Source organism: Adiantum capillus-veneris, chromosome 23, assembly GCF_014529385.1.
Source record: "Adiantum capillus-veneris isolate H3 chromosome 23, ASM1452938v2, whole genome shotgun sequence".
Classification (NCBI taxonomy): domain Eukaryota; kingdom Viridiplantae; phylum Streptophyta; class Polypodiopsida; order Polypodiales; family Pteridaceae; genus Adiantum; species Adiantum capillus-veneris.
The window spans coordinates 95396994-95421733 of NC_140953.1; the positions used below are offsets into that span (position 1 = coordinate 95396994).

The 24740-nt window shown below is 43.4% G+C and overlaps 1 protein-coding gene across 2 annotated transcripts in view; it reads left to right on the plus strand.

The window, feature by feature from the left end:
* The first annotated feature begins 1187 nt into the window (after positions 1 to 1187).
* The window catches only part of LOC147428204 (E3 ubiquitin-protein ligase BRE1-like 2), a 40699-nt gene continuing 17146 nt past the window's right edge, over positions 1188 to 24740 (plus strand). The window contains exons 1-12 of one of the 2 annotated variants that reach the window (XM_086496406.1): positions 1188 to 1346; positions 1536 to 1700; positions 3858 to 3945; positions 4025 to 4258; positions 4464 to 4655; positions 4765 to 4931; positions 5029 to 5112; positions 5198 to 5317; positions 5415 to 5601; positions 5747 to 5907; positions 5979 to 6050; positions 6126 to 6202. In XM_086496406.1, the coding sequence (XP_086352532.1) occupies positions 1245 to 1346; positions 1536 to 1700; positions 3858 to 3945; positions 4025 to 4258; positions 4464 to 4655; positions 4765 to 4931; positions 5029 to 5112; positions 5198 to 5317; positions 5415 to 5601; positions 5747 to 5907; positions 5979 to 6050; positions 6126 to 6202 (1649 nt within the window). In that variant the 5' untranslated portion in view covers positions 1188 to 1244. The remainder of the gene's footprint in view (positions 1347 to 1535; positions 1701 to 3857; positions 3946 to 4024; positions 4259 to 4463; positions 4656 to 4764; positions 4932 to 5028; positions 5113 to 5197; positions 5318 to 5414; positions 5602 to 5746; positions 5908 to 5978; positions 6051 to 6125; positions 6203 to 24740) is intronic. The other variant, XM_086496407.1, reaches the window with a different exon arrangement.

The window sequence follows — 24740 nt, forward strand, 5'->3', positions numbered from 1 at the left end:
CACAAAGCCAAGAGTTGTTGGTGTAGGCCTCCCTTCTCACCAGCTTGGAGTAGGTGATAAGCTTTCCATTAAAGCTTGAGAAGGAGAGAGAGTCTTCTTTACTTCACACATTGATTGTGTGAGTGTGTGCGTCAATAATACCTTGCAAAAATCAGGCCCCTCTCTCTCTCTTGGTCGACCCCCCTTGCTAATTACTCATGCTAGCATCCTATTGGACCTCCCCAGGCTTAACCAATGACTATTAAGCAGCATAAGTGATAGCCTTCTGACATGTGTCCCCCTTTCCCCTTTTGTGAGAGCTTTAGGTAATTATTTAATTCAACTAAACTCTCATTGGACCCCTTTGCCTCCTGGCCAATAGGAATCAGGCAAGCCATTGGGCTGCTGAATGCTCATTGGTTCCCTTGGGAGACTGTCCAATAGTCTTCTAGAGAGTTTAATTCTTATTGGTTCTTTTATTAAGTGTTTTTAAATCAATTAAACTAGATTTACTCTAGCTTAATTCTCATTGGTCGACCTCCAAGGCCATCCAATAGGATTTGAGTACACCTTGTGGGCATCTGGGCTAGGGAGCCGACATGTGTCCCTCTTTCCCCTTGTGTACAAAGGGAGCTTGTGCGTGTGTGTATGAGTTTTTCTCTCATCCCCTACCTCTTGGGCTCGCCCCCTCCTATGTAGGGCTTGACAAAGACTTTTGGGACACACACAAAGCATCCAATTTTCCCTAAAGTTCACCTTTGGACACAACCTTTGAATTTTGGAACCTTAGCATTTTGGAAGTCTTAATGGGCTGAACCTTAAGGTCTTTTAAGCCCATTGTTGCACATAGCTCTTTTGAAGATGGCCCCCCCTTTGGATCCCTATTTTCTCTCCTTTGGATCCCTACTATGGCCGGTCTGCTAACTTAACCAATATCCTAGCTTTTTCTCCCCTGGCACTTCCCCATATTAAATGATTAGTTTAACATGAGAAAATCATTTAGGAGAATTAGATATTGATTATTATGACAAAGCTCATATTCTCTCTCTTGTGGGCCTGAACCTTAGAGTTGCAAATTGTTCGGCCAGAAAACCTATGGTGCTTGGTTTGAAAGGTGGAGCTTGCAGAACATGTGCACAACTTTTGTGGGCCACTCTCTAGGCTAGTGTCCACTCTCCACCCAAGAGGTGGGACGGCAAGTCTTCAAATGGTTGTAGCAACATTTATGAGTGGGGAGACTTGAGCATTGCTAATTTTGCAGCGGCATGGGCAGCAAGGAGGAGCCAGAGAAGAAGCGTCGCCATGTCAACAACACTCTATCGTCCTCGCCCAAAAAGCAAGCGCTGCCACCATCGGAAGAGAAGAAGGTTGGTGTCTTTGTGCACCCACGCACCCACGCACCCACCCAACATAAATGAAAGCCTTGCACACACAGACACAAGTACTTAGGTTTGAAATATGTCCCTCTCCAGTCGGTCTCACAGAAAAGCGCACGTATGCACATGTAGACGCATACATGCAGACACAGAGATTTAAAACTCCTTTCTTTTCTGCAGCAAGTGGATGCTGCCGAGCTTCAATATGAGAATCATAAGCTTGCACAGCAGCTTGATGTTCAAAGAAATGAGATTCATGCATTGGAGCTAGAATGTCAAGAATTAAAGAACAAGCAAACATGCTATGATGAGAGCCTCGCATCCATTCAGGATGCCTGGGAAGAGGTAAGCCACACCCTCTCTCTCTCTCTCCGTGTCTTTTTGCCAAATTTTGAAAAAAAGTGTAAAATGTAACTTTATTTTTCCTTCTTAATGCATTCAGCAGGCCAAATGCATGCTTAACATTTGTGCGGGTTTCCTTTGTTGCAAGGAGACATAACAATGTGATAACAATGCAGGAATGCATGGTACTAGGCTAAGAACACACTATATGCTGAAAATCTTATATAATGAGAGGAGTTAGCTGCTTAGTGTGAAATTTTGCTACTTCTAAGTTGCTGTAGGAAACTTCACACCGTAGCTAGGAAACTTCATTTCTGTGGCTTTTAAGACTATCCATGAGCAGTGAGGAAACACTTAACTTTTTCAACTCCTCAAGAAAACAAACGCTATGTTTACTACAGATTGTTTGTAGAAAGATGGGACTATATCCTCATTTTCAAATAGGGTCCTTTTTGACGAACATGATGGACTGATGAGGTATTTTCCATATACAAACTATAACTTCTCAAGTCAGTTATTGGTGAAATTTAACCTTTATAAACTGATAATAATCATTCAATAATATTTCTAACATATATGCTCCTAAGTACGAGTATCAACCTTACAGGGCTCTCTCGATGATTTTCTTACAATATCAACCAACAAAAATCTTATGTAGACATGTCTCATATGATTTCTATATGTCTGTGTTAATTTATAAAGCATCTAGGGGACCTTCAACTTTATGTTAAAAACTAGGATCCTCATATGTTTGATTTCTAGGTGTATACAGTGATACGCTGGCCTTTTACGAGCCACAATGGACTGGGCCCTATGGGCATGTGGCTATTGACATTATCACGTGTCACTCTTGCACTTACGACTTCATTTGTCCAATTTAGCTTTCTTTTTCTCATTGTTGTTGGTTTTTTGTGTTCATGAAACTCGGAACCTAAGTGTTCCCATGGCACTGTATTTGATACAAAAGTTTGTACAAGCCATGTCTTAACACAAGCTAAACCTTTTAAGTTAAAGGAAAGCTACAGGATTCTATGTTCCTTATATGTTTTTTTAATTATGGAAATCTCAAAGAGCATGCACATAAACCTAAGTTATGGATTGCTCGGTTGTGTCTTGTACATGTTATCGAGTCTGTGACCTGGTCTTCCTGATCCGATAGGGTTGTGTACATATACATAAAACACATACAATGTTCATGATTTCTGTCGAGATCAATAGATTGTGTGTCTCTATGTAGACATCTGTATACACTGGTTTTTTGTGCTTCCTTTATAATGCTTATAATTAGGCCTCATTGTGGCTGAGTTTGCCCCGTATCTTTTGAGTCATGATAGAACTGAGTATGCAAACCTTCATATTTATTTATGCTTAGGGCTCGTGTGTGTGTGTAGAAGCATATATAGTTATCCAGTTCTATAACCACTATTAGGTAATGATGATGTTAGTAGGGATGTCAATCAATACTATGCATGATCGAGCTGATCAGATGGTTATATTGTCATATGGATGATTACCATGAGTTTATTGCTTGCACGTTCCTTAAACATGTATCTGGGCCTTTCCTGGATTCTTCCAGGTATGTACATTACATTTGACATGTGAAATAATTGAAATTTGACATATAGTTATGGTTGTTGCAATCGACATGGAAAATAATTCAAGAATGAAAATAGAAAAATAAATAGTAAACTCATATGCCTATGTGCATATGTATGCATTTTACAAACATCCATGTCTTCTACATGCCTAACGTCCATCCAGGCATATAAAATTATGTATGTGAAGGTGTGTGCGCGTCTGTGTATCATGTACATTGTATGTTTTACTTCACAATATCTACTTTTTTTTTTCAAATCAAAGAAGAATTGTTGCTACCATCTTTTGTCCAGAATCTTAGTATTTTTTGACACGGTTTTCCAAAATTCATTATGTGTATAAAATATGGGTACAGTATATTACACATAGTATTGATCGAATGCTAAAATATACTTAGGGGATGCAACCTTGATAAGAACATATGTATACATGGATGTGTCTGTCGATGCATGTATTTGGTGGATGTACATTAGAGAAGTCCTTATTTAGCCTTCATAAAATTCTGTCTGTTTGTTGTGGTTGGTTTCTTTGCCATAAACTTCCTTCTTTTGAGTGTTTTTGCAGCTAGTGGACAATGTCGAACTACTTTCTGTAAGGGCCAATGCTCCAAGTAGTGGACTTAGATTATTGGAGCCAGCACATTTTTCTGAAGGTATAGCTTGGAATGCATAGTAATTAGTAATGGAACCTTTCCCAGTAATGAATGACATGTATGATTTCCAACTGGGCAGAGAGTGTGGATGGCTCAGTTCCACCTGAAGAGGTATTTCTTCACAGGCTTCTTCATGGTGGTGCTGTCGAGAACAGTGGCACCAGTAATGGCACATTGTCAGTTGAAGGAGCACTTGAGCAACGGCAAGCTTCCACCCTGAGACTGGTTGAAAATGTAGTCGAAGCCATAGAGACTCAGCACACAAAGAATGAAGATCTTTCATTGTCTCTTAATGCTGCAACTTCAACGGAAGGTGACGGCAGTTTGAACTCTATACCTTTTTATGTTTATGTGTTCAAGTGTTTGAATGTCTGATGGCTCACGACCCATTGTCGCAAAGAAGACCTTTTCAGATAGACCTGGGCAGTCTGTTTCTTGTTTTCTTACCTCAAATGTTTCTCCAGTGTCTCTGTAATGAGAGAGTGTTACTCAGAGGAGTTTGTCCAACAGATGTGCAGATTTTGTTTTGGGTCATGTAACAGATTGCAGACAGCAGATAGAAAGCATCCTGGAAGACTTGAGGACAGAAATTGGGCTTCTGAAGTCTGTGATGAATTCTCTTGATTCAAGGCACAATGTATTAGCTGCAGAAATTTCTTTATGCCAAAACCATCATGCTAGAGATCAAGCGGAGCTAAAGCGTTTAAAAGGTGCAAAACTAATATGATCTTTAAAATGCTTGGAGCAAGGTGCAAAAGTTAGGAGATTCTTAGTATTTCCCTTCAAAAAACCATTGTTGATGCTGTTTTCTGCTTGAAGGTGACATAGAGGAGACTTTAGCTGACCTTGAAACAAGCCGTCGTAAATTGGCTGCTTTAAGGAACCAGAAGGATTGCCAATCAAATCCGACAGGATCAATATCAGGCATTCGAGACACTTCTTCAAAAGAAAGCAAGGAACTGGAAACTGCATTGTCTGAGGCAAAGGTCTATAGAAAGTAAAGTGATTCGCTTTACGAGCTAGTGCTGGAGTTTAAGCTTTAATGCGTGTAGTGCCTCTTACATGATTGTTATTGTGGTTCAGAGTCTGGCTTTACAGAGGCTTGATGAGTTAAAGGTTGTGCAACAAGAAAAATTGAGCATTTCGGAGGAGATTCTGAAAATGCAGGTTTGTGTTGCATGCCATGGCCAACATCTCTGAGTTTTGTTGTTGCTATGCTGCTTTTTGGCTTGATTCTATTCACGTGATTCAGGAATCCCTTAGCAACAACTCTTACATAAAATCATCTGCTCCCTATGTTTCATTGCTTGAGGAAGCTCAGCGCTTAAAAGAAGAGCTGGATCAAGCACAACTAAATTTCTACAAGAAGGAAGTACTGTAACTATCACTTGAATTTTTTCATTCTTAAAAGGCACGTGAGCTTTGTTTTTGGTTTTGTATTGTCATTGTTGTTTAGTTCGTTTCTGTAGGCAGAGCGTGATCATTGCTTGCAATTGGAAAAAGATGCTGTGATGAAGGCAGAGGCAGCCGAAGCAGCTCAAAAAATTGAGTGTGTGCTGAAGGCTAGGATCTCTGAGTTAGAATCTAACTTAGAGAAATGCCTTTCAGACACAACAGCTTTGGAAGCTAAACTAGAGAAAGAATCACTTTCCTCAGGTTGGAGCATACCACAATTTCAGAGATAGTTGTTCAGATGTTACCTCTATATAGGCATTCTGTTATGTGATTGTGTCTTTGCAATTGCTTTTATTTTAGACACTAAGAGACACCTGATTTTGTTCATGTTTCTTGTCATGAATAGAAGCTAAAGATGAAGTTGCCGAAAATAAAGTCATGGTTTCAACATTACACAAAGAAATGCGGATGATGCAGCAGCAGCTAAATCAACACAAGGAGGCTGCATTGGGATCGTACGCACTCAGAGCAGAGGTCCAGTCATTAAATGCAGTATTAGATAGAAAGGTAAAGAAGGATTGTTGATCTCTAAAGTCTCATCTCAAGAGGCATGTTCAAATTAGGATTGTTTCTTGCAGACAAGAGAATGCAAGAATTTGGCAGATAAAGTTGCAAGCCAATCTGTGGAAGTGAATGCCTTCAAAGATGAGGTGTTTTTCCTGTATTTCAGTGCAGTCAAAGTTTGCTAATCCCTTTATCTTCTAACAACTATGTATGATGACTAGGTGAGGCTTCTTCGTGAGAGTGAGCACGAGTTGAAGTTGATTCTTGAGATGTATGGACGGGAATCAATAGATTCAAGGTGAGAATCATGAGCAAAAATGTGAGATATTATTCCTGAACCTAAAAATTATTTTGGAAAATTTAGAAGAGATCTCACTTTGTTTGTGGGGAATAAATGAGTAAGGGGTTGCATAAAAAAAAACATTCGAATTACCTGGTTCAAATGGCAGTCATTCCCTCTTTTGAAGGCGATTGATTGACCAACCAGAGGTAACATTACATATCGAATGTGTGATGTCCTTGAGATATAGCTATGGCTGACTAGCAGATTACACATATTTCTTACTGGTCATTTTGTCTACAATCTCATAGGAGCCTTTATCAGTTCTCTTTCCGTTTCATCAGTAATCCTATGTGGCCAGTTTCCTCCTCCTTTATTGGGTGATTACGGTGTTTGAAGCAGTAGCTTTTTGGTATGAGTATTCACAGCGTTATGGGGATTGCTAAGAAAATGAGAGTGCACATGCTGTTTCTTCAAGCATGGAAGGCTAGGTTGCAAAAATACACAAATCAGTGTTCAGAATGTGGTTCTAAACATCACTAATGGGGCATGTGTCCTCTCTATTCTCTGTTTTGCGTATGGTTATGGAGGAGCAAATCTGTACACCTGATGATCTTTGAAATCTTTTGGAACTTGCTGCGATCTAGTGGTAGAAGAGATTAGCTTCTTTATTTCGCTACCATAAAACATGTACACATCGTGTTAAGAAGAGTCATTATTGCATGAACGCTTTTGTTGGTGATTGTCCTTACCTTGCTATGGACAAGCTAGAAAAATTTCAGCATGTTTGGAAAATTTCAGACTATGTAGTGGCAAGGGAGACATCTAGTGCTGAGAGTACCATCAAATCAGTGGTTTTCAGTGAATCTTTAGTAGAATCATCTCAAGGCTTACCAGGAGAGTTACCTCCTCAACGTCCTGAAGATCACATGATTGATTCGATTCCCGATGGCATGCCACCGAATTGACCACCTTACAGAGTTAGCAGAGCCCAAAATGAGGAAATTATGAACCAAGTGAAAGGGCTTCTAGAGAAGGGTCTCATTCAACTTAGTACATCACCTTACTGTTTGCCAGTGTTGTTAGTGTTAAAGAAACATGGATCTTTGGAGAATGTGCATTGACTACAGGGCTCTTGACAAAATCACCATCAAGAACATGTTTCCAATACCCAGGATCGATGATATACATGGACATGCTATAGGGTTCTACATGTTCTAACAGAGTCGACCTGAAAAGGGGCTATCATCAGATCAGGATTGCTCCTAAAGATGTTTACAAGATCGCATTTAGGAGATCCTTTGGATTGTACGAGTATTTGGTGATGCCTTTTGGTCTCACAAATGCTCTTGCAACATTCAATAGGGTGATGGACAAGATTTTTCGGGTGTATAGGCCATTTGTGGGCACCTTTTTTGACGATATCATCGTATTCTCCAAGAGTGAGGCAAAGCACATACACCCTTTGTTACAGGTTTTCTAGGCACTACAGCAACATCGATTGGTGGTTAATGGGAAGGAGAGCGAGTTTTTCTTGCCAGAGATACACTTTTCGGGACACATCGTCTCTGCGGAGGGTGTCAAAATGGACCCGGCCAAGGTTGAGACCATTTGAGATTAGCCAGATTTGAAGAGTGTTCATGAAGTTCGAAGCTTTCTGGGTTTGGCTCTTACTATCGGCGGTTCATTTGAAAATTTGCGGAGATTGCTTTTCCTTTGCATGTTTTGACGCAAAAAGGGGTTCCTTTTATGTGGGGCATCAGCTGAGATTACAGCCTTCAAGACTTTCAAAGAAAAGTTGACACCTTGACACCTGGTCCAGTGTTGGTGTTACCAGACTTGCAAAAATTATTGAAGTTTATTGTGATGCCTGTGGTTGCAGTCTGGGAGCAGGACAGCCATGTTATAGCTTATGAGAGCAGAATGTTCATGACCAGAACGGGTGGCACGGATTTATGAGAGCTTTTGGTAGTCATCCATGCTCTTATTCAGTGTCGACACTTTTTAATTGGAGCCAATTTTACAGTGTTCACTGACCACCAGAGTTTGCAATACTTTTTGTCTCAGAAACAACTTTCGAACAAGGAGATACGGTGGACAAACATTTTGTCGCAATTTTAATTTCAAATTGTCCACGTGTAGGGACAAAAAAACGTGGTGGCAGACGCATTGTCTTGCAAGCCATTGATTTTCGCTATTTCGGCGATTCATCATCACAACTTTGAGGATATGGTAGATTAGTATGCCACAGATCTAGATTTTGCAGACTTCTTCAATCGATTACATAGTCGGGAGGTAGTTGCAGGCTATTTCCTCAAGGAAGGCTATCTGATGGAGAAAAATATGTTGTGTGTTACACAAGCATTGCAAAACAAGGTTTAAACAGAGTGCCACTGTCCACTTTTTTCGCATCGAGGCATAGACCCACGTTGAAAGGTGTGGAGCAGTTCTTCTATTGGTCGAGGCTCAAAAATGATGTGGATGAGTTTGTTCGCGGTTGTTTAGTATGCCAAAAGGTCAAGTTTGACAGGCATAAGGCATTAGGTCTTCTGCAACTGGAGGAGGACCTAGCAAATACTCCTCAAGTTTTAGAGCTTTACCTTGAAGCTTTTGGTCTAGCACCGACTATTCCAATAGTTACCGATGAATCAGCCAGCTGAATCTGGTGCAGTGAGGACTGCACAAGAGGGGAGTTACTCCACTTCTTTAGCACAGGCTATCTCAATGGAATAAAGTCATTGATTTCTTTTGAGATTTCAAGGATACTGACTGTCACAAATTGATGACGTGGCAGTGCAACCCAGACACACTGCAAAGTGATCACGTGGTTGATTGTACGGAAATCCTTGATTTTGCGCTAACAACTGATGTGACAGTACTGTAAGGATTTCCGAGTTTTGCGCTGACATGCTGACGTGGTAGATTGTACTAATTTTTGCGTTTCACATTGACCGTTGACGTGGCAGTGCTGTTGTCACAAGGAGGTGTATTTTTCCTGTTGCCTTTCGTAAATAAGTACTAGATATTTTTATTTTATTTTTACTTGTTTCCCTCGGAATCCTTGAAAAGGTGCAAGTGGACATTGCATGGCCAGTGTGAAACGGCTGCGGCCGAATAGGTTCCTCACAGCGGGAGTCTGGGTCGGTCAGTCTGGGACTGGTCGGGCCAGTCAGCACTGAATTCTGATGAGTATGGAAGCCTGTGTGCGCCAAATGAAGTCTGGGCCACTCGGAAAGTCACTTATAACTTTATAAGTCAGTGGGAACTAGAGAATTAACTCAAAAGGGGCAAATTGGACACATGGCGGCTCGTGGTGCAGTTTTCCACTTCCATCAGCAAGAGGGGGCGCCCGATTTGAGAGAGGAGGCTGATTTGACTCATAAGTGAGCTACAGTGTGTGTGTGAGTAGTGGGTGCAGGTCTACAACTTTAATGGAAAGCTTGCCTTCTCCTCTGTCTCATATAGCGCGATGACTTGCTCTCGTGCATCTCTCTCCCCCCTTTGGCACATATGGTAATGCCCCACTAGTTGGGCTACTCAGATGAACATGTACAGTTCTGGGGGTTTATGCGCGTTTGCCAAGGCAAGAGCCTTTTGAACAGGAACCGGATTAGCTAATTGCTAATCCCCCACAAGTACGCACAGTTCCATCGCGAAAGATTGCGAGTTCGGAGAGTTTTCTCGCGTGAAAACTCGTCCAATTCACAGGGGAACTGTCCCATTGTGTGCGGGAGCCCTTGGGACACGCGTAGGCGTGTTCGCTCCGCTAAAAACGATCCGAAACAGCGAATTACAGCCTGCTGTGTTTTTCTGTAGGTTTAGGGTTTCGCACCTAAACTGTAGGGGAACTCGGGGGAGCCTCGTGAGAGCCTTGGGATGCGTGTACAGGCTTTTGGGCACCCGGCAGTGAAAAACAGGGAATTACAGCCCGCTGAATTTCTGTGACAGCTCACCAGAAAGCTTCCAGATAGCGAGGGAATCCGTCCTAGACATGTGCTTTTGACCTACAGGGGTTTTTGCGTGGTTATGTTGCCAAAATCAGGTCGAAAACCTGCGTTTTCAGCCCTCGCCAGGTTTGGACAGCTTTGTGAAAGCCTGTGCGAAGTGGTCGGATCGTCTACCTTAATTTGAATAAAGAAATACCGAAAGGGGTGCCAGTCTTTGGGGCCTACAGGGTGTCGGTCTCGTGTGCGCAGTGACATTCTAGTCGCTGGACGCAACCGTGTTCTCTTCCCTTCTCTGTGCTCTGTGTAAAGATAACAGGTAATTGAAATAGTACCGCCCTCTACGTTGTACAAGCTGGTTATATGGTTCCATCGACGGGATAGTCACTTTTTCTTCAAAAAGTGCAGCGTGGATTGTTGTGGGTGAAAGCAACACAGAGCTTGTCGTTATGGCAGAGAAGAGAGACCAAGTACCTGAAGAGGGATCTTCCTCACATGGCACGGAGAAAGTTCCTTCAACTCTTCAAGAAGAGGACAGGTTGTTTAGAACTCAACTGCGTTGTTGCATGGACATGTTTCAGCAGTTGGCTAACAACCCAAGGATGCAGGAGTTCTTACAGGCTCCGACACAGGGTTTTCACCCTCCTACACAGGGCATGATTGAGCCGTTGCAGGAAAAGGAGATTTCCAATGCGCAGAGGACTCATGATGCTCGAGGGAAAGCCCATGTGGTTGAGCAACTAGCGGTGTCCAATGATCCAAAGCAACTTGCTTTAGCTGGATAGGAACCGTTTGTGAATGGTCAAGGGAGTAATGAACACGCTATGCGTCAGACCCTTCCATTACCTAATACTTATTCTGGTTATTTTGGAGGTGGTTCAGTGTTTCAAGCTATGGCTGGACCTTCCACAGGTTATATGCCAGGGAATGTGTTCGGGACAATGCAAACAGGCATGGGTAACCCTATGTACGCGAACATGGGTGTCCAACCAGGTTTTCAGGGTGCCTATGGCCAGTTTCGAGTGCTTGGAACACAATTTGGTATGGCTGGTTTTTTGCAGCCATACGTACCAAATGCAGATACCACAGGTAAAACAGTTGATGCGAGTGCTGGAATGAACAATCATGGAGCACCACTGTTACAGGCACCTGTTTATGATAATGTGGCTCCTTTGAGTCAGCTTAAGGATTACAAGGAAGGTGGGCAGGGAGCGAAGTTTGAAACTTTCAGAGGAACTGAGGATCAATTGAAGGCTTTGACCTTCATACAGCAATTCGATGCAGCTTATGCTGGAGGAAACTTCAGGGAATCTTCAAAGATACGCAAGGCTACCACTTTCTTGAAAGGGAATGCGCTTCAATGGTGGACCGCATTGTTGAACCAAGGTCAAGCCACAACAACGCGGGTCCAATTCAAACAGCTTTTTGCGCCTGCATGGCTGACAAACACTTTTGAAGTGGATGTGATGACAGAATGGCACGAGTTGAATGCTAAACAGTGTGCGAACCTGGAAGAGTACAATAAACAGTTTTGGGCCGCATTGTTGCCAGTCACCTCTTATAGGTTTGTGCCATTGTCAGAACAAATTGAGAAGTACTGTTGCGGATTGCCCAAGAAAATCAGGGACTACTGCACAAAGACTACTATCATGAATATGTTTCAGTTGATAGAGAATGCAAGAGTGGCCAGCAATCTGTCGAAGGGAGATTCCGATGGATTTAACAGCCACAAGAAAGGGTCCCAGGGCAAACAGTTTTCAGCCAAGGGCAATGTTGCAGCAAAGCCTTCTGAGCCTCCCACAAAGAAGCCCTCCACTGAAGAAGGTGATACGTCCAAGAAGCAATCTAAGTCTTCTTCGGGACGAGGACAAGGACAAAAGAGGCATTTTTCTGGCAAGACTTTTGAAGAACGGAAAGCTCTTAGGGAGGCCAAGAAATGCTACATTTGTGAACAGGAAGGACAATTTGGGAATGAATGCCCACAGAAGAAGTCACAGGATAAGGATGACAAGTCAGACCATAAAGGGAAGAAGCCAAAGCCAAGTGCATGACTTGTTCTAGATTTGGTTGGAGACCAGCCAAACACAGATGCCACGGAGCTGTGCAGAGCTTGGGTCAAAGTTAGAGACCAGACAGTGGTGGTTTTCTTTGATCTAGGAGCCCGTGCAAATTTCATATCACCAGAATTGGCATCAAAGTTGGACATTTGTGCAGAGGAGATGGGTATGACAAGGGAAGCAGGTTTGGCATGCCCAGGTCATTCAGAGCCTGTTACTCCCATTTTGGGAAAGCTTTGTCTGCACATTCAGAGCTATGTGGATGCAGAAGAATTTCATATTATGCCACTTGAGGGCTGTGATGTGTTATTGGGTATCCCATGGTGTTACAGGTTGCATGCTATGGTGGATACTTACAACAAAAAGATTACCCTTGTACATAGAGAAAGACTCATGTCCTTGATGTAAAGCTTAAAGGCGAGTCTGTTCCAGTTGTTTCTGCTTCTGCTATTTCATCTGTAATAAAGAATCATCGATTCATCTTTTTGCGTACTTGATCTTTGCAAAAGAAGTACCTCAAGTTGTATCTAATTTGTCTACCTTAGATAAAGACAGGTCAACTTTTTTGACTAGTTCAGTGATTGTTTTTCGGACTCTTTGCCAGGGGAGTTACCTCCTGAGAGACTTGAGGATCATACTATAGATCTTGTGCTAGGTTCTAGTCCACCGAATAGACCACCATACAGGGTTAGTGCAGCCCAACAGAAAGAGATTATGAGTCAGGTCAACGAGCTTTTAGAGAAGGGGCTGATTCAGCCCAGTTCATCCCCTTTTTGTTCGCCTGTACTCTTAGTGCAGAAGAAGGATGGTTCATGGCGCATGTGCATTGACTATCGCACCTTGAATAAGAATACCATCAAGAACAGGTTCCCCATACCGAGGATAGATGACATTCTCGATCGGCTTGAGGGAGCGTCATTGTTTACAAGAATAGACCTAAAGAGTGGGTACCATCAGATACGCATCAGGCCAGAAGATGTCCATAAGACTGCGTTCATGACAACATTTGGTCTCTATGAGTTTCTTGTTATGCCATTTGGTCTCACAAATGCTCCGGCCACGTTTAATAGAATGATGGACATAATTTTTAGACCACATAGAAACTTCGTGGGTACCTTCTTTGATGACATGATTGTCTATTCGAAGTCCGAAGAGGAGCATAGGGATCACTTGACTGCAGTTTTCAATGAGTTACGTAAGAACAGGCTACCCATTAATGCGAAGAAGAGTGAATTCTTTTTGCAAGAAATTCACTTCCTTGGGCACATTGTTTCAAAGGATGGGGTACATATGGATCCGGCTAAAGTGGAAGCAATTAGATCATGGCCAGACTTGAAGTCCGTGCATGACATCCGAAGCTTTCTAGGCTTATGTTCCTACTACAGGAGGTTCATCCGAAATTTTGCTGAGATTGCTTCTCCACTCCATGCACTACAAGGAAAAGGAGTTACTTTCAAGTGGAGAGCCAAGGAAATTTTAGCGTTCAAACACTTGAAAGAGAAGCTGACTTCAGATCCGGTAATCATTTTGCCAGATCTTTTAAAACCTTTTGTGGTTCAGTGTGATGCGTGTGGCCCATAGTCTTGGTGCAGTTCTAATGCAGAATGGACGAGTAGTCGCATATGAGAGCAGAATTCTTTTGAAGACTGAAAGGAACTTGCAAGTCTATGAGAAAGAATTGCTGGCAGTAATTCATGCTCTCACTAGTTGGAAACACTATTTGCTGGGGGCTGATTTTGTTGTCCAAACGGATCATCAAACCTTGCGATATTTTCTCACACAGACGAAGTTGTCTGAGAAGCACATGCGATGGGCAAACATCTTGTCAATGTTTCATTTTCAGATCGTGCATGTGCAAGGGAAAAAGAACGCGGTGGCTGATGCGTTGTCACGAAAGCCCCAAATTTCAGCAGTGTCAATTCCGTACCATTGTGAACTAGACGAAATGAAGACACAATATGCTGAAGATTCAGATTTTGCAAGGATCTATGACCAGCTTGTTGATGGGCAACATCAAGAGCACTATATGCTTAAGAATGACGTTCTCATGATGCATGGAAAGTTATGCGTTACCAAACAGTTACGGCCCAAGATTTTGATGGAAAGTCATGCTCCACCTTATGTTGGGCATCGTGGAATTGATGCGACAGTGAAAGGGGTTGAGGCATTCTTCTATTGGCCAGCTTTGCGTCAAGATGTTGACACATTTGTAAGATCCTGCTTAGTATGCCAAAAAGTCAAATTTGACAGACAAAAGCAACCGGGATTGTTGCAGCCATTGCCGATCCCAGATAGGCCATGGGAAAGCATAGCAATGGACTTTATCTTTGACCTTCCAAGGACGCAAACAGGCAATGATGGGATTTGGACTATCATTTGTAGGTTCAGTAAGTTAGCCTATTTCATTCCTGTGAGGAAGAAGATAAAACCAGAACACATGGTCAAGATATTCATGAGCAATATCTTTAAATATCACGGGATGCCTCAGTCAATTGTCAGTGACAGGGATCCACGTATGACGAGTCTTTTCTGGAAGGCATTGTTTGAGAACATGGGCACTATGCTAAAGTTCTCTTCTTCGTTTCATCCGCAAACTGATGGACAGTCAGAAGAGGCAAATTCTACTGTCCTGGACCTGCTCAAATGTTATGTGTCAGAGCACAAGGCAACTTGGGAACACCATCTTCCATTGGTTGAATATGCTTACAAAAACACTGTGCATACGTCAACAGGTAAGGCACCATTTGAGATAGTGGAAGGAGGGAAGAAAGTCCCGCCCATTTTGCAGACTAAGGACAAGATTTTTGAGGCAGACAAGTAAGTATGTCCAAGATATGGATGAAACATACAGGAAGATAAAGATTGCTCTTGAGAAGACTCAGGCTAAGCAAAAGAAAGCTGCTGATCGTCACCGTCGTGAACTTGTATTTTCACTTGGTGATTGGGTGCTTTTGCGCTTTGAAAAGGCCAGGTTAAGGAAAAGGAAAGGCAAGGAACGCTTGTTTCCTAAGCTCAGTATGCGATATTATGGTCCTTTTCAGATTTCAGAAAAGATCAACGATGTAGCTTACAGATTAAAGCTACCAGAAGGCTGGAAAATACATAATGCTTTTCATGTCAGCCTTCTAAGACCCTTTGTTGGTAGTGTGCCATGGAATATTCTTGATGAGGAACAACCCGAAGTGGAAGAATTGGATGAAATCCTTGTTCCTGAACAGATATTGGCACATAACGAAAGAAAGGTTAGAGGAAAGGTTGCAAGACGCTATTTGGTGAAGTTCAAGAACTATCCATCATTGGATGCCAAATGGATGGAAGAATCTGAATTGCTTGATTCACCTCAGCTATTGCAATTGTATCTTGAAGCCTTTCAGATGGAACCCACAGTGACTTGATGTAGACTTTTTGGAGCAAGGCAAGAGCATGGTTCATGATGCTCAAGAGAGTAGTTAAGCAATTGTATCTACTCTTTCCATACAGAATTTAGCTAGAGAAGTTTGTGCTTCAGAGTACACTAGAAGGCTTCTATGCTTGATATATGTGTCGTAGCCAGGTTGGTGGGATTGTTTAATCGTCCAATGCTACATTTCCGGAAGCATGTATATCTTGGATTCCCATCATAGAATATGTGTGATATCAACAGATGCCGCATGTATTATTGGCATGCAAGCGAGGTCGCTTGCAGTATTTCAAGGGTGGGGTGTGTCACCAGGAGGTGTATTTTTCCTGTTGCCTTTCGTAAATAAGTACTAGATATTTTTATTTATTTTATTTTTACTCGTTTCCCCCGGAACCCTTGAAAAGGTGCAAGTGGACATTGCATGGCCAGTGTGAAACGGCTGCGGCCGAATAGGTTCCTCATAGCGGGAGTCTGGGTCAGTCAGTCTGGGACTGGTCGGGCCAATTAGCACTGAATTTTGATGAGTATAGAAGCCTGTGTGCGCCAAATGAAGTCTGGGCCACTCGGAAAGTCACTTATAACTTTATAAGTCAGTGGGAACTAGAGAATTAACTCAAAAGGGGCAAACTGGACACATGGCGGCTCCTGGTGCAGTTTTCCACTTCCATCAGCAAGAGGGGGCGCCCAATTTGAGAGAGGAGGCTGATTTGACTCATAAGTGAGCTACAGCGTGTGTGAGTAGTGGGTGCAGGTCTACAGCTTTAATGGAAAGCTTGCCTTCTCCTCTGTCTCATGTAGCGCGATGACTTGCTCTCGTGCATCTCTCTCTCCCCTTTGGCACATATGGTAATGCCCCACTAGTTGGGCTACTCAGATGAACATGTACAGTTCTGGGGGTTTATGCGCGTTGACCAAGGCAAGAGCCTTTTGAACAGGAACCGGATTAGCTAATTGCTAATCCCCCACAGGTCGCACAGTTCCATCGCGAAAGATTGCGAGTTCGGAAAGTTTTCTTGCATGAAAACTCGTCCAATTCACAGGGGAACTGTCCCATTGTGTGCGGGAGCCCTTGGGACACGCGTAGGCGTGTTTGCTCCGCTAAAAACGATCCGAAACAGCGAATTACAGCCTGCTGTGTTTTTCTGCAGGTTTAGGGTTTCGCACCTAAACTGCAAGGGAACACCGGGGGAGCCTCGTGAGAGCCTTGGGATGCGTGTACAGGCTTTTGGGCACCCGGCAGTGAAAAACAGGGAATTACAGCCCGCTGAATTTCTGTGACAGCTCACCAGAAAGCTTCTAGATAGCAAGGGAATCCGTCCTAGACAAGTGCTTTTGACCTACAGGGGTTTTTGCGTGGTTATGTTGCCAAAATCAGGTCGAAAACCTGCGTTTTCAGCCCTCGCTAGGTTTGGACAGCTTTGTGAAAGCCTGTGCGAAGTGGTCGGATCGTCTACCTTAATTTGAATAAAGAAATACCGAAAGGGGCGCCAGTCTTTGGGGCCTACAGGGTGTCGGTCTCGTGTGCGCAGTGACATTCTAGTCACTGGACGCAACCGTGTTCTCTTCCCTTCTCAGTGCTCTGTGTAAAGATAACAGGTAATTGAAATAGTACCGCCCTCTACGTTGTACAGGCCGGTTATAGCTGTACGGATTTTTGTAATTTGCGTTTGGTTGCTTTTTACCAGTTTTTGAGGATCAGTTGCTTTTGGAACTTTTGCTTTTGAGTTAGACCGATTTTGGGGCTGTGTCACGAGACGGGCACCACGTGCCAATAGAAAAGAATAGACTGAACAAACTTTTAGCACTTCAATAACAATTGAACTGAGAGAGAGAGACGACACGCGACGATGAGTGGCAGAACTCCACCCCAGAGAGTATTGGCCCCAAACCTTGGCTCCCCTTTCGATATTTCTTTATATTGCATCAACACAATACAAGCTGATACTCCAGACTCTGCACCTTTGTCTAGAAGCATGCTCGAGAATGAGCCCATGGCCTCATATTTAAAGGCCCTAGGCCCCAAAAGCAATTTTACATGAAAAGCCTTCAAACTCAAAAGGTTCTGGTCCAAAAGCAATGCCAAAAAGCTGCCAACGTAAATCACGGAATTCCGCACAACTGCCACGTCAATAGTCAGCGCAAAATGCGAAAATCCATACAGTCTGCCACGTCATCATGTCAACGCAATTTTCGGATTTCCGTATAGTTGCGACGTCATCAACTGCTACGCTAGTCTTTGTGTGTGTGTATGTGTGTGGGTCCTGCTTTATTTTATTTATGTCACTTGGGCCCCATTAGACGGGGTGTCACAAGTGGGTGACGTGGCTGCTGTCGATACACACATATCCGCCTGGCTCCCCGCTAGACCCACACACACCGAAATTGCTGACGTGGTGTTGTAGTACGGACATGCCCGCAGGCTGACGTGGCAGTTGTACGGACCCCCGCGTTTCACGGAAAAGCAGAGTGCTGATTTTGGCTTTTGCTTTATTCTACGCAGTTGAATAGAGGCAGAGAGCGCTTTATTTTTTTTGTAAAAGCCTTGCTTTAATTTACAACAAGAGAGAGAGAGAGAGAGCCTTGCTTTTAATTTTTTTAAAGGCTTTTAGTTTCCAGCTTTTGGGGGCTCTGATTTTAGCATCCCTTGTACTCTTTAAATAAGTGGGTAGGCCACTCACAACTCAGGGCATCTGGACACAGAGTCCGAGTGTGAGCGCTTGCCCGCACTCTTGTACTTTGAACACAGATTAATACAAAAAGAAATACCGAAAGGGGCGCCAATCTATAGGGCCAATATCTCTAGGCACGGAACTACGTCGGGCCAGTGTCGAATCAATTGTGAACTGTGAATTGTTTGAAGTGATTATTTGTGGTGTCGTGGTAGATTCTCGAGTTGGAGTGTCCAAGTCTGTTACAGTGGTATCAAAGCGCGGCCGATTTCTCTCCTACGGGAAATCTGATCCTTTTTCGCGACACCTATGGCTTCAGGCAAAGATCAGTCGACTCCCTCTGCATTTGGAGATGCGGGAAGGGATCACAACGAAGATTCAGGCAAGGAGTATGGCCCGCCTCGGCCTACTCCGGCGGAGCGTCGAGATGGAGCGTCGACAATTGATTGGCGATGCAACAAAGATGAAGCTTAATTTTGCAAAGGATCCGAAATTTGCAAAATATATGAGCCATACTTTTTTCGATGAGGTGCACACGCAGTGGCAAAAGACCACAAAACCACCCCGAAAACCCACTCTCAAGAAACCTCCTACTCCCAAGAAGTATACAGAGAAAGAACTAGAAGAGGTGGTTGATGCACGAATTGCTCAGCTTTTTGACGCGCAAAACAAAGCTAAAAAGCATGACAAAAAGCAAAAGAAAGACACTGACTTTTGGGGTTATTTAGGTCGTCAGTCTACTTTTGAAAAGGCAAGAAAGCAGAAGAAGCGTGTTTGATTTGAAGGAGTAACCAATTCTTCTTCTTCTTCTTCTTCTTCTTTTGACAGTTCTTCTAGCTCATCCGACTCGAGCGAAGAAGACAGAAAAGACAAAAAGCGAAGCAAAAAGCAACGCTTTGAAAAGGGCAAGAAACAGGCAGAGAAGTCTAAATCTCGCCCGGTGGTTAACAGTTCTACAAGGACTCGTCTACAGATAGTTCGGACTCTGATGACAGCAGCTTTTGTACAAAGAAGAAGAATTTTTACAAAGCCAACCAGTATGACTTTCGGGAAAACAAAAGCAAGAAAGTTCGAGAGTTTTGGACAGTCAATTAAATTTGACACGTTTTCTGGTTATAGAGATGCTTCGAAGGCTTTGTCCTTTGTACAACAGTTTGACATAGTTTTCACGCGAGGGCGTTACTCAGAGGCTAGAGCACTCTTAAGATTCGGAGAGCTGCCTCTTACTTTAAGGGGAATGCTCGAACTTGGTGGTCTATGCTTCTATTAAACAAGACAGCGCGAGTTAAATGGCTGAAATTCAAGAGGCTTTTTATTTCTTCATGGCTGACTCGAGAGTATGAACGCGACATACGAACTGCTTGGAACCATCTTCGGATGATCAAGAAGGATACAGTGGACGCTTATTGCGAGAGATTCTGGAGCTCTTTTCTACCCGCCTCTTCATTTAAGAAGATCTCGTTCAAGGAACAGATTTAGCGGTTCACCTTGGGTCTTCCTACAGAGATCCGAGATCATTGTTTGGAACAAAAGTCAGCTTTCATTTAGGAGTCGATTAGTCATGCGAAACGGGGTTTTGCCATTTACTCTGGCAGTTTGACCTACCCACCGATGAGATCATAACACAAAGAGCCGAACAGACTTCGACAAATGAAAGTAGAAAGAGGAAGAGCAACCTAGAAAAGAAAGATACAGGACCCAAACTCACTCCTAAGGAGAGAGCTTGTTTCATCAAGGAGGGGAAGTGCTTTGGATGCAGGGAAACTGGATATATCTCCGCGAAGTGCCTTAAAAAGGCACAGAAAGAACAGAACGACAAGGACGACGAAAGGCTTGAGAGTTTGAGAGCAGCTGAGGAACGTGGACGAAAAGGCAAGATGAAAACATGACTGGTTCCAGATTGCGTGGGTATCGATCCCAGCACGCTGGACGAGAGTACAGAACTTTGTTGAGCTTGGGGCAAAGTGAAAGACCAAGAAGCGCTGATCTTCTTTGATGGAGGAGCGAAGGCCAACTTCATTTCACCGGAATTGGTAGCGCGGCTCGAGATCACTCCTGATCGGCACTCCCAATCGGATGGGACCACTTGCAGAGGCAGTTCTAGTGGCACCCGGCAGGGACGTAGCCATTACACCCGTCATTGGCAAACTTCGGTTGCATTGTAAGGGGTATTTGGGGCATGAAGACTTTTACATAATGCCTTTGGAAGGTTGTGATGTTCTCTTGGGAATTCCCTGGTACCACAAGAACAACACCATGCTTGACTATCGAGCGAGGAAAGCGACATTGACCACAGAGAAGGGCAAAACCATTGTACTCGATGTAAAACATAAGGGCGAGTGTCCCTATTGTATCGGCTTCGGCCATTTCAAAGTTAATGAAATCCAGTCTGTTTGTTTACTCGATCTTTATGAAAGAGTTGAGTGATGAGGATAGGACAATTATGTCTAAACTTGATAAAGAAAGCAAAGATTTTCTCCACTCTCATGCCGATTGGGTCACCTTACCGTGTGAGCCGAGCCCAGAACGAAGAGATTATGAACCAAGTGAAAGACCTCTTGGAAAAGGGTCTTGTCCAGCCTAGTACTTCACCGTATTGCTCTCCAGTGTTGTTGGTTTGGAAGAAAGACGGATCTTGGAGAATGTGCATCGATTATAGAGCTCTCAACAAAATCACCATCAAGAACAGATTTCCGATTCCTAGAATCGATGATATACTTGACCGACTTCATGGATCCTTGCGCTTTAGTAGGATCGACTTGAAAAGTGGATATCATCATATTCGAATCGCGTCGAGAGATGTCTACAAGACAGCTTTTCGAACGACTTTTGGGTTATTTTAGTTTTTGGTGATGCCTTTTGGCCTAACCAATGCTCATGCGACATTTAACCGGATGATGGACATGATTTTTCGAGAGTACATGCTATTTGTTGGCACTTTCTTTGACGATATCATTGTTTTTTCCAAGGATGAGGCAGAACATAGAGATCATCTGCTTCAAGTCTTGCAGGCATTACAAGATCACAAGTTAGTGATTAATGCAAAGAAAAGTGAATTTTTCCTACCAGAGATACACTTTTTGGGACACATTGTGTCGGCAGCAGGAATGCAGATGGATCTGACCAAGATAGAGACTATCGTGATTGGCTCGATTTGAAGAATGTCCATGAAGCTAGAAGCTTCTTGGGATTGTGTTCGTACTATAGGCGAAAGTTTGTAGAGGTTGCTTCCCCTTTGCATATCTTGACGCAGAAAGGAGTCCCTTTCTCGTGGGGACCCACAAAGGTGACTGCCTTTCAGACATTGAAAGAGAAATTGACTACGGGACCAGTTTTGACTTTGCCGGACTTGTAGAAGTCATTTGAAGTATATTGTGATGCTTGTGATCGTAGTCTAGGTACGGTCTTAATGCAAGAAGGCCATGTCATTGCTTACGAGAGCCGATTGTTCTCAAGGCCGGAATTGACAACACAGATTTATGAGAGAGAGCTTTTGGCGGTTATCTATGCTCTTACTCAGTGGCGGCACTACCTACTCGGAGCGGATTTTACTGTCTTTACAGACCATTAGAGTTTACGCTACTTCTTGTCACAGAAGCAGCTATCGGAAAAGCACATGTGGAGGGCGAACATCTTGTCACAGTTTCACTTCCAGGTTGTCCATGTTCAAGGACAAGAGAATTTGGTGGCAGATGCTTTGTATCGGAAGCCGTTGCTTCTGCTATTTCCACGATTCACCATAGGAGCTTCGAGGATATGGTCGATTAGTATGCCATGGATACAGATTTTGCAGACTTTTTCACACGGATACGGGATTGGGAGACAGTAGCGGAATATTCAATTCGGGATGGCTACTTAATGAGGAAAACCATGTTGTGCATTACACAGCCGTTGAGGGAAAAGGTTATGACTGAATGCCACTGTCCGCTTTTCATGGGTCACCGCGGCATTGCTACCACCATGAAAGGGGTAGAGAGAGACTTCTTTTGGCCGAGACTCGAGAAGGATGTGGACAAGTTTGTGTGCAGTTGCTTGGTATGCCAGAAGGTCAAGTTTGACAGGCATAAAGCAAAGGGATTGTTACAGCCTTTGCCTATACCCATCCCCCCCTGGGAATGGATTTCATTTTTGATCTCCCGAGGACATAGAGTGGTCACGATGGTATCTGGATTGTTATTGACAGATTTAGCAAGCAGGCTCATTTCATATCAGGAAGAAAACAGTTAAACCGGATCACTTAGCAAGACTGTTTGTGGCCTAGATTTTCGGATGGCATGCCCGAGACGTTTGTCTCCGACATGGACCCCAGATTTACGAGTTTGTTTTGCAAGGCAATTTGGGAGAACATTGGCACGCGGTTGCAGTTCTCATCATCTTTCCACCCGTAGACTGATGGGCAATCTGAGATTGCCAATTTAGTGGTTTTAGATTTATTGAAGTCTTATATCTCGGATCAGAAGACTCAATGGGAAAAGTATCTACCTACGGTGGAATTTGCCTACAACAACACGATACACTCTTCGACGGGGAAGGCGTCATTTGAAATTATGGAAGGTACTGCGAAGGTTCCACCCTTCCTAAGCACGAAAGATAAGATTTTTGAAGCCGATGAGTATACATGTGACTTGGACACGGCTTTTGCCAAGTTCCGTGAGGCTTTGCAGAAATCTCAGGATAGACAGAAAAAGGCAGCGGATCGCCATCGTTGCGATTTGAAATTGAAGGAGGATGATTGGGTGCTCTTAAGTTTTGAGCAGGCACGCCTGAGAAAGAAGAAGGGAAAGAAGAGGCTTTTTCCAAAGCTTAGTATGCGATACTATGGATCTTTTTAGATCTTCGAAAGATCAATGATGTCTCCTTCCAATTGAAACTGCCTGACACTTGGAGGATTCACAATGCATTTCATGTGAGTCTTTGGAAACCTTTTAAAGATGATGTGCTTGAAGATGGGGAGCCTGATGAGCAACCCGAAGTGGAGAAAAACGAGGAGATCCTTGTTCTTGAACAGATTTTGGCACATTAAGGACAAAAAGAATAAGGGTAAAGTAAGAAGGCGGTTCTTGGTTAAATTCAAGGACTATCCTACATTGGATGCGAAGTGGATGGGGAAGGAGAACCTAGCAGATACTCCTCAGATTGTGAACCTTTACCTTTAAGCTTTTGGTTTAGCATAGTCTACTCCAAATGGAACCGTGAATTCAGCTTGGTCGGAGATCTGGTGTAGTGGGTTGCACAAGAGAGGAGTTACTCCGCTCCTTTATCACTAGATGCCTTGATTTTTGAATACTAGTCACTGATGTCTCTTTGAGCTTCAGGGATACTGAGAGCTGACAGTATTCTGTTGTATGACTTTATGAAATGGAATTCCTGAATATGAAACTAATTTGTTCTTGACTTGTTTTTAAGTGCATGAACTGATAGACAAAATGACTGCAGCATTTTGGTCTGGATGATCTCGAATAGACATGGTTGCAATAGGGAGGTCTTGAGTGGATCTAGATGCGATTGCTAATCGCATTGCCGATAAATCATGATCTAAGATCCAAATGAATGTTGAATGTGATTTGTCATGTGATGTCCTGTGATATCGTGTGATGGGACTGTTGATTGATACATGTGCTAGATGTGTGTTCCTAGTGTGTCGGTACTAACAGATAGTGTCTGCTAAGGCAGTTTATGGCCTTTGTCTTTTTTGCAGGCGTAATCGAGGGCGATTACAATGCTTTCAAGAGGGGGGTATGTCACAAATGGGTGATGTGGCTGTTGCCAGTACACACATATACCCGCCTGGCTGCCCCCTAGACCCACACACACCGAAATTGTTGACGTGGTGCTGCTGACGTGGCGTTGCAGTACGGATAGGCCCGCAGGTTGGCACGTGGCGCTGCAGTACGGAAAAGCAGAGCGTTGATTTTGGCTTTTGCTTTATTCTATGTAGTTGAACAGAGGCAGAGAGAGAGCTTTTTATTTTTTTGTAAAAGCCTTGCTTTAATTTACAACAAGAGAGAGAGAGAAGAGCCTTGCTTTTAATTTTTTTAAAGGCTTTTAGTTTCCAGCTTTTGGGGGCTCTGCTTTTAGCATCCCTTGTACTCTTTAAATAAGTGGGTAGGCCACTCACAACTCAGAGCATCTGGACGCAGAGTCTGAGCGTGAGCGCCTGCCCGCATTCTTGTACTTTGAACATAGATTAATACAAAAAGAAATACCGAAAGGGGCGCCAGTCTTTGGGGCCAATATCTCTAGGCACGGAACTCCGTCGGGCTAGTGTCGAATCAATTGTGAACTGTGAACTGTTTGAAGTGATTATTTGTGGTGTCGTGGTAGATTCTCGACTTGGAGTGTCCAAGTCTGTTACACGGGGTCCCATAAGTTGGTAGGACTTCTTCTGTTGTTGCTTGCTCTTCTTAGGGTTTAGGCCCCTTGGTCGTGATATGAAGGTTGGCTCTGTTCTTCACTGACTTGATATGTCAGTAGCTTGTGACAACC